Raw genomic sequence first — 13,118 nt, forward strand, 5'->3', positions numbered from 1 at the left:
AATGCCAGTCTGCCTTGACCCCCCCCCCCCCCCCCCATTCATCATTAAAGGCTGTTTTGAACTAATGATTTTCTTTTCTTCATTTTACGTGTGCATATATGAGACAGTAGGTAGACAGTAGATTACCAATTAATTATCTTCGGGGTCAGTAGACCAGACTAAAGGTCTGTTATGTCTGTCTGTGAGTTACCATCAAAAGCATAATGGTAACCACTTTAATTAACATCAGCTGTTTGCAGATTTGCAGATCTGCAAGCTTGTGAGCTTGTCTGCTATTTTAAAATAAATCTTGACAAAATATAAATAATGTGGAATATTTTAACAACAAATATTGTGCCCCTGGCACAAAACATTTTTAGATGGGGGGTCTTTAGTTTCTTTGCATTTGCATACACATACATTGACATCATGACATGAAACCCGGACGCCAGCCTACATTCTGACGTCATCAGTCTCCCGCCAACCGGCACTCGCATACCGGACGTTGTGTATTGTGTGAGATCTCGCGAGGCGTGCTCGTGCCGTGTGTTGTGCGCGAGATTCCCACATGAATGAAAACAGCCATCTTGTTCTCCCGGACACGAGCCCAAGGCACAGAGGCTAGAGCAGAGATATGGCTGACTACTCGAACGTGGCTCCCCCGTCGAATTCACCAGGAGGAATGAACGACGCTTTTAAAGACGCATTGCAACGGGCACGACAGGTAATAATGGCTTTGATCGCTCGCTTTCGCTGGCGGTATTACAATGGGAATGGAATAGGATCGAGATAGATTGGTTTTGTTGACGTTTTTTGTGATTTTGTTAACGTCCTTAAATAACCGAGCCAGCGGGAACCTGTCTCCATCTTAACCACGGCTACGCCACCGTGACAATGCTATAATAGTGGCTTCGCACGATTTTATGCGGAAAGCGCACATTTATTCTTGTCGTTTGTATTTGAAAAGACAATGCGGTTATTAATGAACTGTTAGAACGAAGGTACGAGGCGTAATTGGGCCTTTGTGTAAGTTAAACGCATATCCACGAATGTATGTGAGCTAGCTTGGTGGCTAATCTTGAGGTTCCTTTGTTGGCTCACAGTCACACTTCCGGGCCTAGGCGTTAGGCCACAGCTATGCGTAGTGTGATGACGATGATGTGACTGTTTTACAATATACATTAAAACATCTTGCCACGTTTTGTTTTAAAGTGTCGTCGGGTGTTTTTGTTTTTTCTAGATCGCAGCCAAGATAGGAGGCGATGGCGTGGCAGCACCGAACCAGAATGATTTTGGCTTCGGAGGCCAGAAGAGGCCTTTAGAAGATGCTGGTGGGTATTTTCCCATGCCTAACCACAATATAGGTCAGTGGCCCAAAATGCATTCATTGCAAAGCCCCATCCATTACTTAACTGTATATGTAAACATCCGAGGTAGTATAATTTTTAAATATATAATGCATTATTAATTTGCTGTGTGTACTTCATACAGTAAAGTCCTTAATGTTCACTTAACTAGGAACCAAATGGATCCATATGGGCCCACCTGGCTCTAGTACAGTCTCAGGTTTGCAAGCGGATAATAAAACCCCTGAGGATCTTACTGTATATGAATGTTGGTGGTTGGTTTTTGCACACAACTTGTGCTTGTGTTATGTACTTTGTGTGCTGCTGTGTCTGAATGGATTCAAGTGTTTGAATGTGTTTTTTAAAGTGTGTTTAAAATAAATATGTAATTCTGTGCTGCAATCACGTTGCAAACAACCATGTTGCTTTGCACTGACCATTGTAGTCCACGAAAATAGCATGTTTTAGAATGGGACTGGCACGTTAGTGGTGTAATGGGTACTTAGAACTGGTGTTTATGAAGTCTATTTCTCATCTTTTCAGACCAACCAGAGACTAAGAAAGTAGCTCCTAGTGACCGTGAGTATTAAAAACTAGTTGTTATTAATTGGTATTTTTTAAATGGAGGCCAAGTTGCGTTTTATGTTGATGTCCCTGACATTTGCATAACTAGAACCCGCCTTAATTAACCTTCTTGGTGCAAGTAAACGAATGCATGAGAAATGGCAAACTGCAGCATACTATAGAGAAGAAATAGTGTTTTGTCAGGAATCGATGCCAATTTTCCCCATAGTCCAATTTTATATTCAAGTTTAAGTGTAGTAGTGCACCATTTCTTTGTATTCCCAGGAATATTGCTTTATTCATGTGGTTTTCTTTGTTTACAGCTTTTTCAGCTGCCATGGGGGGAATGGGTGGTGCGCCACGGTAGGTTTTCTAATTCCTATATCATGATTAGACTCGTTGTTGTGAGACAACATATGGCTAAAAAAATACAATGCCAAATCATTAATATATCATTACTTTCTTGTTTTTTTAGGTCAATATCAGAGGAGTTCAAGGTCCCTGATGGAATGGTTGGATTTAGTGAGTTGACTCTCCTGTTCTTTAAACACAGTAACACATGTAGACCAAGTGCTTATTATATTGTGTATACAATGTACCTGTGTTTTTGTTTCAGTTATTGGAAGAGGGGGCGAGCAAATTTCCCGCATGCAGCAGGAGTCTGGATGCAAAATACAGATTGCCCCAGGTAAGTGTTGATGTTTTAACTGCTGGACATTATTATAACTTAAAGTAAAACCTATACAACAAGACATGTGCATCAACTATTCTGTTTTGCTTTTTAGATAGTGGAGGCATGCCAGACCGGTCGGTTACATTAACAGGAAATCAAGACGCCATCATGTAAGTTATCAGCCACTTCCATGTGTTCCTTTCCCCATATAAACGAGCCCTGCAACAAGTTACAAGTCACAGATTGACGAGGTTTGCTAAACCTTTTTTCTTTAAATCTTAAATAGGGCCGCAAAGAGGCTGCTTTCAGAGATTGTTGAGAAGGGACGACCGTCGCCAGCATTCCACCACAATGATGGCCCAGGCATGTCTGTCCAGGAGGTCATGGTGCCTGCTTCCAAAGCTGGTCTGGTCATTGGGAAGGGAGGGGAGACCATTAAAAGCCTTCAGGTGAGCACACCGTCTGCCTATTGTGAACTTAATTGTAAATTCACAATTATGGACCCTGCACACTACTGCGTTTTTCAGATTTTTAGCTTTTGGCTGTTCTCTCGTCACACGTCCAGTCGTCAAGGACCTTTACACTCTTACCATGTCAAGTGTTCCAGCTTTTCACCATAGCACACTAATCTTATCTGGTTGTGTTTGAGTGGTACAGAGTGGTCTTGAAAATGTTAATTCTGTTTTTCACTTGCATGCAGTCTCTCTGGTCCACATGTCAGTGGACATTGTATTGATGATTTTTCACTAACTTGAACCACCAGGAACGAGCTGGAGTGAAGATGGTCATGATCCAAGAAGGGCCTCAGAACACGGGCGCAGACAAACCTCTCCGGATTTCAGGCGAACCCTTTAAAGTTCAGGTGAGCAACTTCACCCTGCTTATACATTTCTGTAGGCTGTTTCCATGTGTATTGATATTAGTAGAGATTGTCTTGTTGTTTACCATACCCCTGGACTAAACCTGAAACTTCTGTGATTAACATCTCGCTATAATTATCCATAGTGTCATTAATCAATTTTGGCCCTTGTCCATCCAGCAAGCCAAAGATATGGTGATGGAGTTGATCAGAGACCAGGGCTTCAGGGAGCAGAGGGGCGAGTACGGCTCCAGGATGGGGGGAGGAGGAGGAGGAGGAGGCGGTGGAGGAGGCGGTGGTGGAGGAGGACAAGGAGGAGGAGGAGGAGGAGGAGGTGGTGGAGGAGGAGGTGGAGGAGGAGGGGATAGCTTAGATGTAAGTAGAGTGGAAGTAAGTACAATCTTTTATTCTGAGGGACGCCTGAATTTAAAGGTTTATCTCATCTTAATACATTTCCATCAGCTGATATATTTATTTCCAGCGAGAGACTGATTGTACGCCGCCCCCATCCAGGTTCCCGTCCCTAGGTTTGCCGTGGGAATTGTAATCGGCAGGAACGGAGAGATGATCAAGAAAATTCAAAGTGATACGGGTGTTAGGATCCAGTTCAAGCAGGGTGAGTGAATGCCGACTGTTGCAAGTGCCTTCCTGAATCTGTATAATTGGAACTAAAATACTTTCCCTGATATTTTTGAGCCCCATCTACATCCCGCTTATAGTTACTGTCTACAAACATTGTCTTAAACAAACATTAAATTCCTATTGACAATGAATGGAGAATTTGGAGTCGGTGTCTATTTTACGTCATGATGATGAGAGCGCCCCTCACTTGACACGGGTGTGAGTTTTCTAATGCATTCAGGGGTTGACGATTAATCCTCCTATTCCCTTAACGCAGACGACGGCAGCACACCAGAGAGGATAGCCCAGATCATGGGTCCTCCAGAACAGGCCCAGCACGCAGCAGAGATCATCACTGACCTGTTGAGGAGTGTCCAACAAGGTGGACCTCCGGGCCATGGGGGCGGCAGAGGCAGGGGTCGCGGACAGGGCAACTGGAACATGGGTCCTCCTGGTGGTCTGCAAGAGTTCACCTTCACCGTCCCAACCATGAAAACCGGTCTCATCATTGGAAAAGGCATGTGGCTATTTCACCACCAAAAATATGAAACTAGTAGTCATAATTCCAGGCCACAGAACTGTCTACTTGTTTGTCATTGACTCTGTTAATAATCCATCTAATTAGGTTGTGTGCGTTTCCTAATAGTCTGTTTTTAATTCCATCCAGGTGGTGAGACAATCAAAGGAATCAGCCAGCAGTCTGGCGCCAGGATTGAATTGCAGAGAAACCCACCCCCCAATGCGGACCCCAACATCAAGATGTTCACTGTGCGTGGCTCCCCACAACAGATCGACTATGCCAGGCAACTGGTGGAGGAGAAAATTGGGGTGAGGGTTGTTTAAACAAATGGATCGTCTAGTGGTCTACAATTATGTTTAAGAAAATGCTGCAGCAGTCATGCGTTGCAGAAAATATTACAGATGTATTCTTTGATCTTCATGTTTTGTATGTTATTCTTCCTCTTAGGGTCCCGTCTCTCCAATGGGAGGAGGCCCACACGGCGGTCCCGGACCCCATGGGCCAGGTGGTCCAGGACCCCATGGGCCAGGTGGGCCAGGACCTGGTGGTCCGGGCCCACCTGGAGCCCCCATGGGCGGCCCATACAACCCTGGTCCATACAACCAGGGACCTCCTGGACCACAGTAAGTACAACTGGCCATCAGGGGAATTGAATTTTCTTTTAGTAAGAATTTGAAGGTTTTCAGAAAACTTTAAGTTAGGTTTTAGGAGGTGTTTTTTTTTTAGAATCTGTCTAAATGGGTTAAAAAAGGAAATCTTTGTTCAAATCACAAACCCTACTGTCTTTTCCTCCTTCAGTGGTCCGGGACCTGCACCCTATCAGCCTCAGGGATGGGGAAATGGCTTCCCAGGGCACTGGCAGCAGCAAGGCCAACCAGATCCCAGTGAGTTACCACTTCATACACTGCTATAGTTTTAAGTTATGTCATTAGTACAAATGCCCTTTAAAATATAGAACAAAGGGAATCTACCAACGTGCCTCAAGCCTGGAATGGCCTTCAAAATCTATAATAAAGCTAATGGTAACCACAACTCCAATTGGAAATAGTCACCATTTGGTCAATATTCCTCAGGGCAGAGCTATATGACTTGTCTATTTCCCCCTTATTTATAAAGCTTTCTTTTGTCTACAGATAAGGCGGCAGCTGACGCTAACGCAGCGGCTTGGGCTGCCTACTATTCTCAGTACGGTGGGCAGCCTCAGGCTCCCATGACGCCCACCGGCGGAGCGCCTGGCACAGCGCAGACTAACGGCCAAGGTAACGCTTTACACAACGGGCTACATGTTTCCTTGAGGAAACAAAGTCTTCAGTGAGCATAGAGCAGTGTAGGTGAAAAGTTTTGGTGAATTGGATTCATCCTTTTTTAGTATCCATCTCCTTAGAAAGAGGGGTGTTATTTCCTCTATTTGGTGGTCAGTTTTCCCCTTTAGCTAATCCTGGCAGGTGGTCTTAGTTTTTTTTTAGTTTTTTAAAAAACTAGAATGGTTACCAATCATATTGTACCATTTTTAACAGGTGACCCGCAGGCTCCAGGCCAGAGTGGACAGGCAGATTACACCAAGGCTTGGGAGGAATATTACAAGAAAACTGGTATATCTATGTAGCTTAAGCGTACTATACTTATTACGAAAACTTAAGGCAGTTTAAACAGCTATGGGCCGCATAACTTTTTCCTGGGAGAAAAGTGGAGGTGTCGTTGGATGCCCCTGTCACCCCCTGTTGTTCAGCATTCCAGCCCATACTGTTTATACTGTTCAACTCCACACACAGATGTAAAGAAACAAGACGATCACCTTTTCCTTCAGTCAAAGAGTAGCTTATCGAATAGACTACCGTAGGGCTCTGTCCTCACTTATGGCAGAGTATCACCACTTGATCATGTGATATTTGTGTTAGGTTGCATGTCCAACAGGAACTTCTCTTGGTTGCCTAGTAATGAATTTTGCTCTAAATGTTGATGACATGCTGTTGAGTGTCTAATAAGGCTGATCATTAAATGTAACCATTTTAAAGAAACTATTTACCAATAAGAACCCTAACCAACATTTTTCTCATGGATGTTTTTAGCACTGCTAGCTAAAAGACCTGCCAGGTGGACACGGGTTAACTGCTGTTACATGATTAGAATTGAATTACATTTGTTAAAATGAAGGGTGTAGTAATATGAAATGCAAAGGTCAATTGGATTGTAATTGTTGGGATTTTGTCTTGTATGCAAAATTAGAGTAGGAGGGTGATGGGTGTCTGTCGTCTGTTGGTTAAACGAATACCATTATCTTTCTAGGTCAACAGAGCCAGCAGCCCCAGGACTACACTAAAGCCTGGGAGGAGTATTATAAGAAACAAGGTAGGTTCTAAAACGTAGTGACTTGCCTTGTAGACATTTCTTTAGTTCTTTAGGGACATTCTTTAGTTACACATGATTACTTTCCTGTAGTAATATATACTCTATATATATATATATATATATATATATATATATATATATATATATAATGCAGTTGGTGTTGGTCAAACACCAGGGAATCAATTGGATTTTCTTATCCAATAGCCTTTGTGGTGAAGTATTATGTAGTAAAGGATCATTTATACAATAACATTAACTTCTACCTATTGTAGCAGAATGTAAATGCACTTCAGTTTTATTGGTAATGTACCCAAATTAAAACGACTGTCGGTTGTAGTGATATGCGTAGATGTAGTTCTGTTTACAACCACTAACTACCGCTGTTTCTTGAGTTTTCCCATTGTCTTTAAATTGAGTGCCATCAGACATAATTTTTACTTGGGGACTAAAGTTTAACAGAATGAGTCCCAGCTAAGCAATCGATTCAATTTAGGGCTCCAATGCAAAACTACTTGAGAACAACCGTTATTGGCAGCAACTGAGGTTAATGGTGTTAATGGCCATCAACCAAGGTTAATGCTGTTATATGGGCAGCTGTGTTCCCCTTGCAGCTCTTTTTACAGTAGAGTTGTCTGCACACAGCTGCCCCAAAGCAAAGCAGAAGGATTCTGTCCTGCCACCTAAAGCATTAGTGGCTGGTTCGTTCACCCTCTCACATTAAAGAAGTTCATTTTAAATGAATGTTCCACAAAGTTTTGGTTTGGTAGTCTCTTCCAACCGTCTTAAAATGTAATGAAGCTGCTCAAATGTACTTGTATGTTGTTCACGTCAACTTAATAACTCGACTGCAATAGAGACACACGGGGACTACAAATTTCACGCCCCCAAATGAGACAGCGGCCCCACTTCTGGTCCGTTTCAACAGTGTACTGCAGCTGCCAATGCAATCCCTATGAGAGGCATCATGAAATACCCTAATTTCACTGGTTCATTACTGAGGCTATAGCGATTTTTTTTTGTGTTCTAATAAAGTGTCCCATATGTTTGATTTGTCCTTTTCAATGTCACATACCTGCCATCTCAATATACATCCTACAATGTACTATAATATACTCCATCAGTTTGTGAAAAGTACTAGCATTGTAATTCTCAAGTCAAAGTGGTCGCACGGTATATACGTCACGGATGCATCCCTTGAGGTTTTCAATACCCAGATATATTTGTTGTATTTCGTTTCATATGCTATGAATTTGTTGAAAATGATCTAAACAGCATCTTGCAAGACTACTATTAATACTCATCTGGAGAATTCACTAGGTAGTTGAAAATGTCAGGATGTCACTCCTCCATTTAGCTGGGTTATTTTCCCATGCAACTATTCAGCAAAGTTAATTATACAAGTTGACAGCGGTAAAACACACCGTCGGAGCTCCATGGTAGGTAGAACATATATAGTGAGCCCGTGACATGTTCAAAATATAGACATGAATAACAAAGTCAGGCGCGATCGGGATGTATATTGAGAATTCCACTCTTCAAAGTCGGCGCTCGTAGCCTCGTAAAGGCAGTGACGTCCCTTAAAAGCGACAGGTTCTCTGTCTGCCGTCTCCCCTCTGCTCCATTATGGGTAACTCATTCAAGTGGTAAATTAAATGTGAAATACATCCTCTATTGAGAAAACAACAATATATGTTGACAAAGACACTTCATACATTTGGAAACATATTTTTATTCAAATCAATATAGTCTTCAGTTCATTTCATATTATTTTAAAAGTAGGCTAACTACAGTTGAATTTCAACGGACTTCTATGGGCTGGCCTGCAGTATCCATGCCAACGGACCAGAAGTGGGTTGCTGTCTCATTTGGGGGCGTGAAATTTGTAGTCCCCGTGTGTCTCTATAATGCAAAATTAAAATACTTTTTTAAAATGTTTTTATGCATTTAGTAAATGGCTTGTAATGAAAGTATGAAATGTATTAATCCACTAGCCAGCATCAAGCGAGACATATGCCTAGGAGACAATACTGAGATGATTGTATTTGGTGTTTCCAGGACAAGCTGCCCCTCAGGCCACTGCAGCAGCAGCAGCAGCGACTGCCGCCCAACCCGGAGCCCAGCAAGACTACAGTGCTGCCTGGGCAGAGTACTACCGCCAGCAGGCCGCTTACTACGGCACAGGCAGCCCTCAAGCCATGGGCGGCCAACCACAAGCACCCCAGGTACACCCCTGCTAAGAACCTGTCCTCCCTGCATCCATCTTTCTGCCTCCTCTTCTGTATTTTTTTTTTTTTTTAATGTTCTCCTACCCCACACCCAACCCTGCTTCAAACTCCCAGTGCTTTTTTTTTTTCTTCTTGTCTTGACATTGCCTTAACCCTTCTATCCTCAGGTTTTGCAGGGCAGCAGAGGCAAAGCAATGGCAGCAAAGCAAATTTAATAACATTGTTTCCTCCCCTTTTTCACGCAGGCGTTTATTTAAATTTTTTGGGAAGCTGCGTCCACTGTTTCTGCTGTTAACATGCAATGTATCTTCTATGTATTTCTTCTGCACAGGGCCAGTAATGTGAAGTGGACATAAAGTAAATGCTACATTGTCGAAACAAAATCCTTTGTTTAATGTATGGATGCAGACGCCTTGATGAAGATCTTAATTTCCTTGGTTTGAAAGTGTTTCACATAGATGGCGAATTACCCAGCGAACACGTCCTCCTTTTTTTCTTTTTTCCTTGTACAAATGCTTTGTTTTTAGTGAGGTAATTATACATATGGTCATTCCAGCCCTGTTATCTACATACACAGTACTCATGTTTATTAACTGTAGTCATTATTATGTAAATCATCTCAGTTTTTAAAATGAATATTGCCTGTTGTGTTTTTGCAATAAAACAAAATGAAACCTCTGTGTTGGTAAGTTGGGGCAGTAGAGAAGGGGTTGAAATGACATGTTTTTGTTTTCTCGTTTATTTCTTTTTTACCATGGGATGTTTTGAAGAACAGTTTCAAGTGCAGGCCCTCTCATTGTTTTTAGTTATGTGAAAATTTACTGACTCAAAGTTGCGCTGTCCTGTCTCTCTCTCCAACTGTCTATACAGCTCCTGGTTATGTTAGATACATGCGTTATATGCGTGCAATGATTCTGAGTGGTTCAGACCAATGGATTTCCTTGATACCCATTTCTCAATGTGCTGTTTATTTGATCATTGCTCTTGAACTGTAGCTACAGGCAGATGTGTTGTAAGAAAGCTTAGAGGTTGTCTATGCGCGTGCGTTAACTGCGGAGATGTGGCGTACTCTTTTAATCTCGCCTGGTTTGCTGTCTTTGGGGTAGTATGCACTGTGTATTTGCTTTGATAGATACTTCCTCCTTCACAGGAAAGTTTAGAAAAGTGGTATGCAAAGTATATATTGTTTTCACTACTTCCTCCTGGCTGCAAGAAATCATGCATACTTCTAGTTTTTTTTGTGCTGTTCTTTTTCAGGACAGTAATGTAAAGTCACCACTGTACAGAAATATTCATTTGCATTTAAAAGTACTGTTCTCTTCCCCCCATGTCCCAAGTGTCTGAAAGTGAACCCAATTGTATAAATTTGATGGCTTTTTTAAAAACATTTTTGATACTATAAAACACAATTACAAACATTTTTTTGCTCTTGCCCATTCTGTTAGTGTTTATGCAACATAAGAAGTTAAAGTTTGTAGGGTTCGGAGGTGGCTAAAGCAAGTCCTTCCATCCAGTTGAGCCCTCCTATCCTGTAAGTACAATACTGTGACACTGAAGAAAGAATAATTTTCTTCCATTGTTTGAGAACTTGCATATACAAAATGTAGAATTTTCTTGCCAAAATGGTATTGCAATTTCCCCCCTTATGATTTGGGTAAGTATAACATTTTGAAAGGAGAGGCAAAGTGCTTTGATGTGTTTTTGAGATTGTTGCAATCACCCCCTTCATTTGACTGCATTATTGTGCATTCTGGCTCAGTACTCTTGACTGGTATAGAATTATTTGCGTTTTCAATTGTAGCTTGTTGTAGGTAGGAATTGAGTGCCAGTTTGATTGTTCTTCTGTGAACTTTGAACGAAGGGCCCCTGATGTGTAAGAATACTCTAACACTTGGTAGACCCCATCTAAGGTTTCTGTATGTTTCCCCCCGCGTTTGAACATATGACTTGCCATGTGCCATTCAGTTAAGATGTGATGACCATGTGTTTTCAGAATGTTGTTTAATCCCCAGAATTAACGGAGTTGCTCAGAGAAAAAGACGTACTGCATTATTTCTGACTCAAACACCATTGTAGCATGTATAGATTTCTCCTGTTCTCAGATGTCTTTATGAGCATGTGGAATGTTAGTTGGACGTGATTCTGATTTAGCTCAGTGATGGGAGAACTAACTGTTACCTGACACCTGACATGCCATTTGAATGAGCACTGTTCAAAGTTGAAGTCAATTATCTGGCTGCATTGTTAACTCATGGCAAACAGTGAAATATCTGATCTTTGCAGTGTCATCCCAGATCTTGCACCTTAGGTTCTGCTGCAGTAACACAGGTAAGCAAAACCTAAGGAAACAAAAGTGTTTGACCTGTGACATGACAAATATCATACACACAAAAAGATGCTTAGTTTTCTTTCTTTAAATTCCATGCTGCATCTGTGCTTAGTTGTCGGCGATGTGCAGGATTTAAACGGAACCCCTGACAATGTGCTCTGATCTGTGCTATGATCATGAATTTATTGCATGGTATGACATGAGTTATGACTTGTCTTTACACCAAGCTCGACTAGGTATTGCAATGTTTTCAGAACGTCACCTGCATAAGTTAACCTGTTTGTTGCCTTGGTTAGTTAAGCTATTTTTAGTCACATGTGCTTAGTGTTCAATATAAGTCATATTTTATATGGTAAGTTTTAAAGTCGGTTTATATCAATGATGCTTTAGTACTCTTCTACCGATCTCCTGTTTTGACTTTGGTAAAACAAATGCATGCAATGCAAGCCTTTTTTTGCCATAGGTTAGCAATGTGCTCAATTATTCAAGTCCAGCATTGAAATACATGCTCTTTTCTGTGATGGTGTGAAGACCTGTGAATATACCCTTAAGTGCAGTGCAAATCTACTACTCAAACACTGCTGCCTTCACTTCTCACACAGTGTTGGAGGATGCTGCAAGCTTAGGTCATAGAAATCAGGCCCTGTGGTAGTTTGTCCCCAAAAGGAGGAATCCTTTGAGTCTGTCCCTCCGCTGTGAACGTAGACCATTCGAGCGCTCCAGTGATTAAGGTAAAACCAAGCAATGCAATCAAATGACAAATTTTGTGATGATCGCAAAGTGTTGGTCAGATGGGTGTTTTTCAGCTTGGATTGACTGTTTCTTAACCATGCCATAGTGTTAGTTGTCTGATGGACTGTCTTTTCATTTTTCATGAATCTCTTGAATGCCTTCACCACTCACTGTCATTAGGACTTTTGCATAGAACCAATGCTTTAGGGAGTTGGATGAGGACCAGGTACTGTTGGGCTTTGTGGGTTTAAATGTGAGAACTCTTAGTTCTGTTGTCAGTAAATGGAAACTGTTTTATTTGAATCCAGATTTTACTTTGTTGAAAAGGTCACATACTGTTTGAAGCTGTCGATTATCTCTGCGTGTGAGATGTTCTTTCCCTCTGAACTAAGTGTTTCGACAAAGACCGCATTGAGGGGTGTAGAAGACAAAACAGAAGTGAGAAAAATAAGGAGCATGCCTTAGAGGTAAACGAAGGTTTCATGTGCTGTGTATAATAAAGAATGTATTAGTTTTATTTGTTTTGACCGTTTTTTCCATTGTTGCCATGTCCATAATAAAATTGTAACATAACTTATACTTGTAACTGTCAACTCTTTATTTCACTATAAACACTGACACTGCTCCAGCCAAGTTTGACAATGGCTAGAAAGAACAGGGTTCTGTGTTCAGGACAACCAGAACCATTTTTTTATAAAATGTATATATAATGTATTAATAAAAAAATAGTGCATGGCTAGCGATTCAGGGGCTGGTGCTCAAGTTTAGCTTTGATGGCTTCATAGATAATCACTAGTATTGTGTAACTTGTTTGTTGTAGTGTACATGTTTTTCTCACTGAAAGTTTATAAAATGTGGTGGGACCCCTGGCCTAGAGGTTTAAGTAGGTCAGGGTCTCCACTCCAGTGTCTTAATAATGCT

General features: G+C 41.5%; 1 protein-coding gene across 5 annotated transcripts; it reads left to right on the plus strand.

The window, feature by feature from the left end:
- Positions 1 to 563: 563 nt before the first annotated feature.
- On the plus strand, positions 564 to 12,776 carry fubp1 (far upstream element (FUSE) binding protein 1; the record flags this gene model as incomplete). 5 transcript variants are annotated; one of them, XM_079530529.1, is made up of 20 exons in its annotated part: positions 564 to 703; positions 1,220 to 1,343; positions 1,869 to 1,904; positions 2,213 to 2,252; positions 2,365 to 2,411; positions 2,506 to 2,577; positions 2,675 to 2,732; positions 2,849 to 3,011; positions 3,326 to 3,424; positions 3,602 to 3,811; positions 3,935 to 4,037; positions 4,320 to 4,559; positions 4,710 to 4,870; positions 5,010 to 5,185; positions 5,361 to 5,446; positions 5,696 to 5,821; positions 6,080 to 6,154; positions 6,849 to 6,911; positions 8,967 to 9,133; positions 9,468 to 12,776. In XM_079530529.1, the coding sequence occupies exons 1-20, from the start codon at positions 614 to 616 to the stop codon at positions 9,474 to 9,476; spliced, it is 2,145 nt and encodes a 714-aa protein (XP_079386655.1). In that variant the 5' UTR covers positions 564 to 613. The 5 variants fall into 5 exon arrangements, with proteins under 5 accessions (XP_079386655.1, XP_079386657.1, XP_079386658.1 ...); XM_079530531.1 differs by lacking the exon at positions 6,080 to 6,154; XM_079530532.1 differs by lacking the exon at positions 6,080 to 6,154 and having other exon boundaries at positions 1,220 to 1,310.
- Positions 12,777 to 13,118: the final 342 nt, after the last annotated feature.

This window comes from Electrona antarctica, assembly GCF_951216825.1.
Source record: "Electrona antarctica genome assembly, chromosome: 19".
NCBI classification, from domain to species: domain Eukaryota; kingdom Metazoa; phylum Chordata; class Actinopteri; order Myctophiformes; family Myctophidae; genus Electrona; species Electrona antarctica.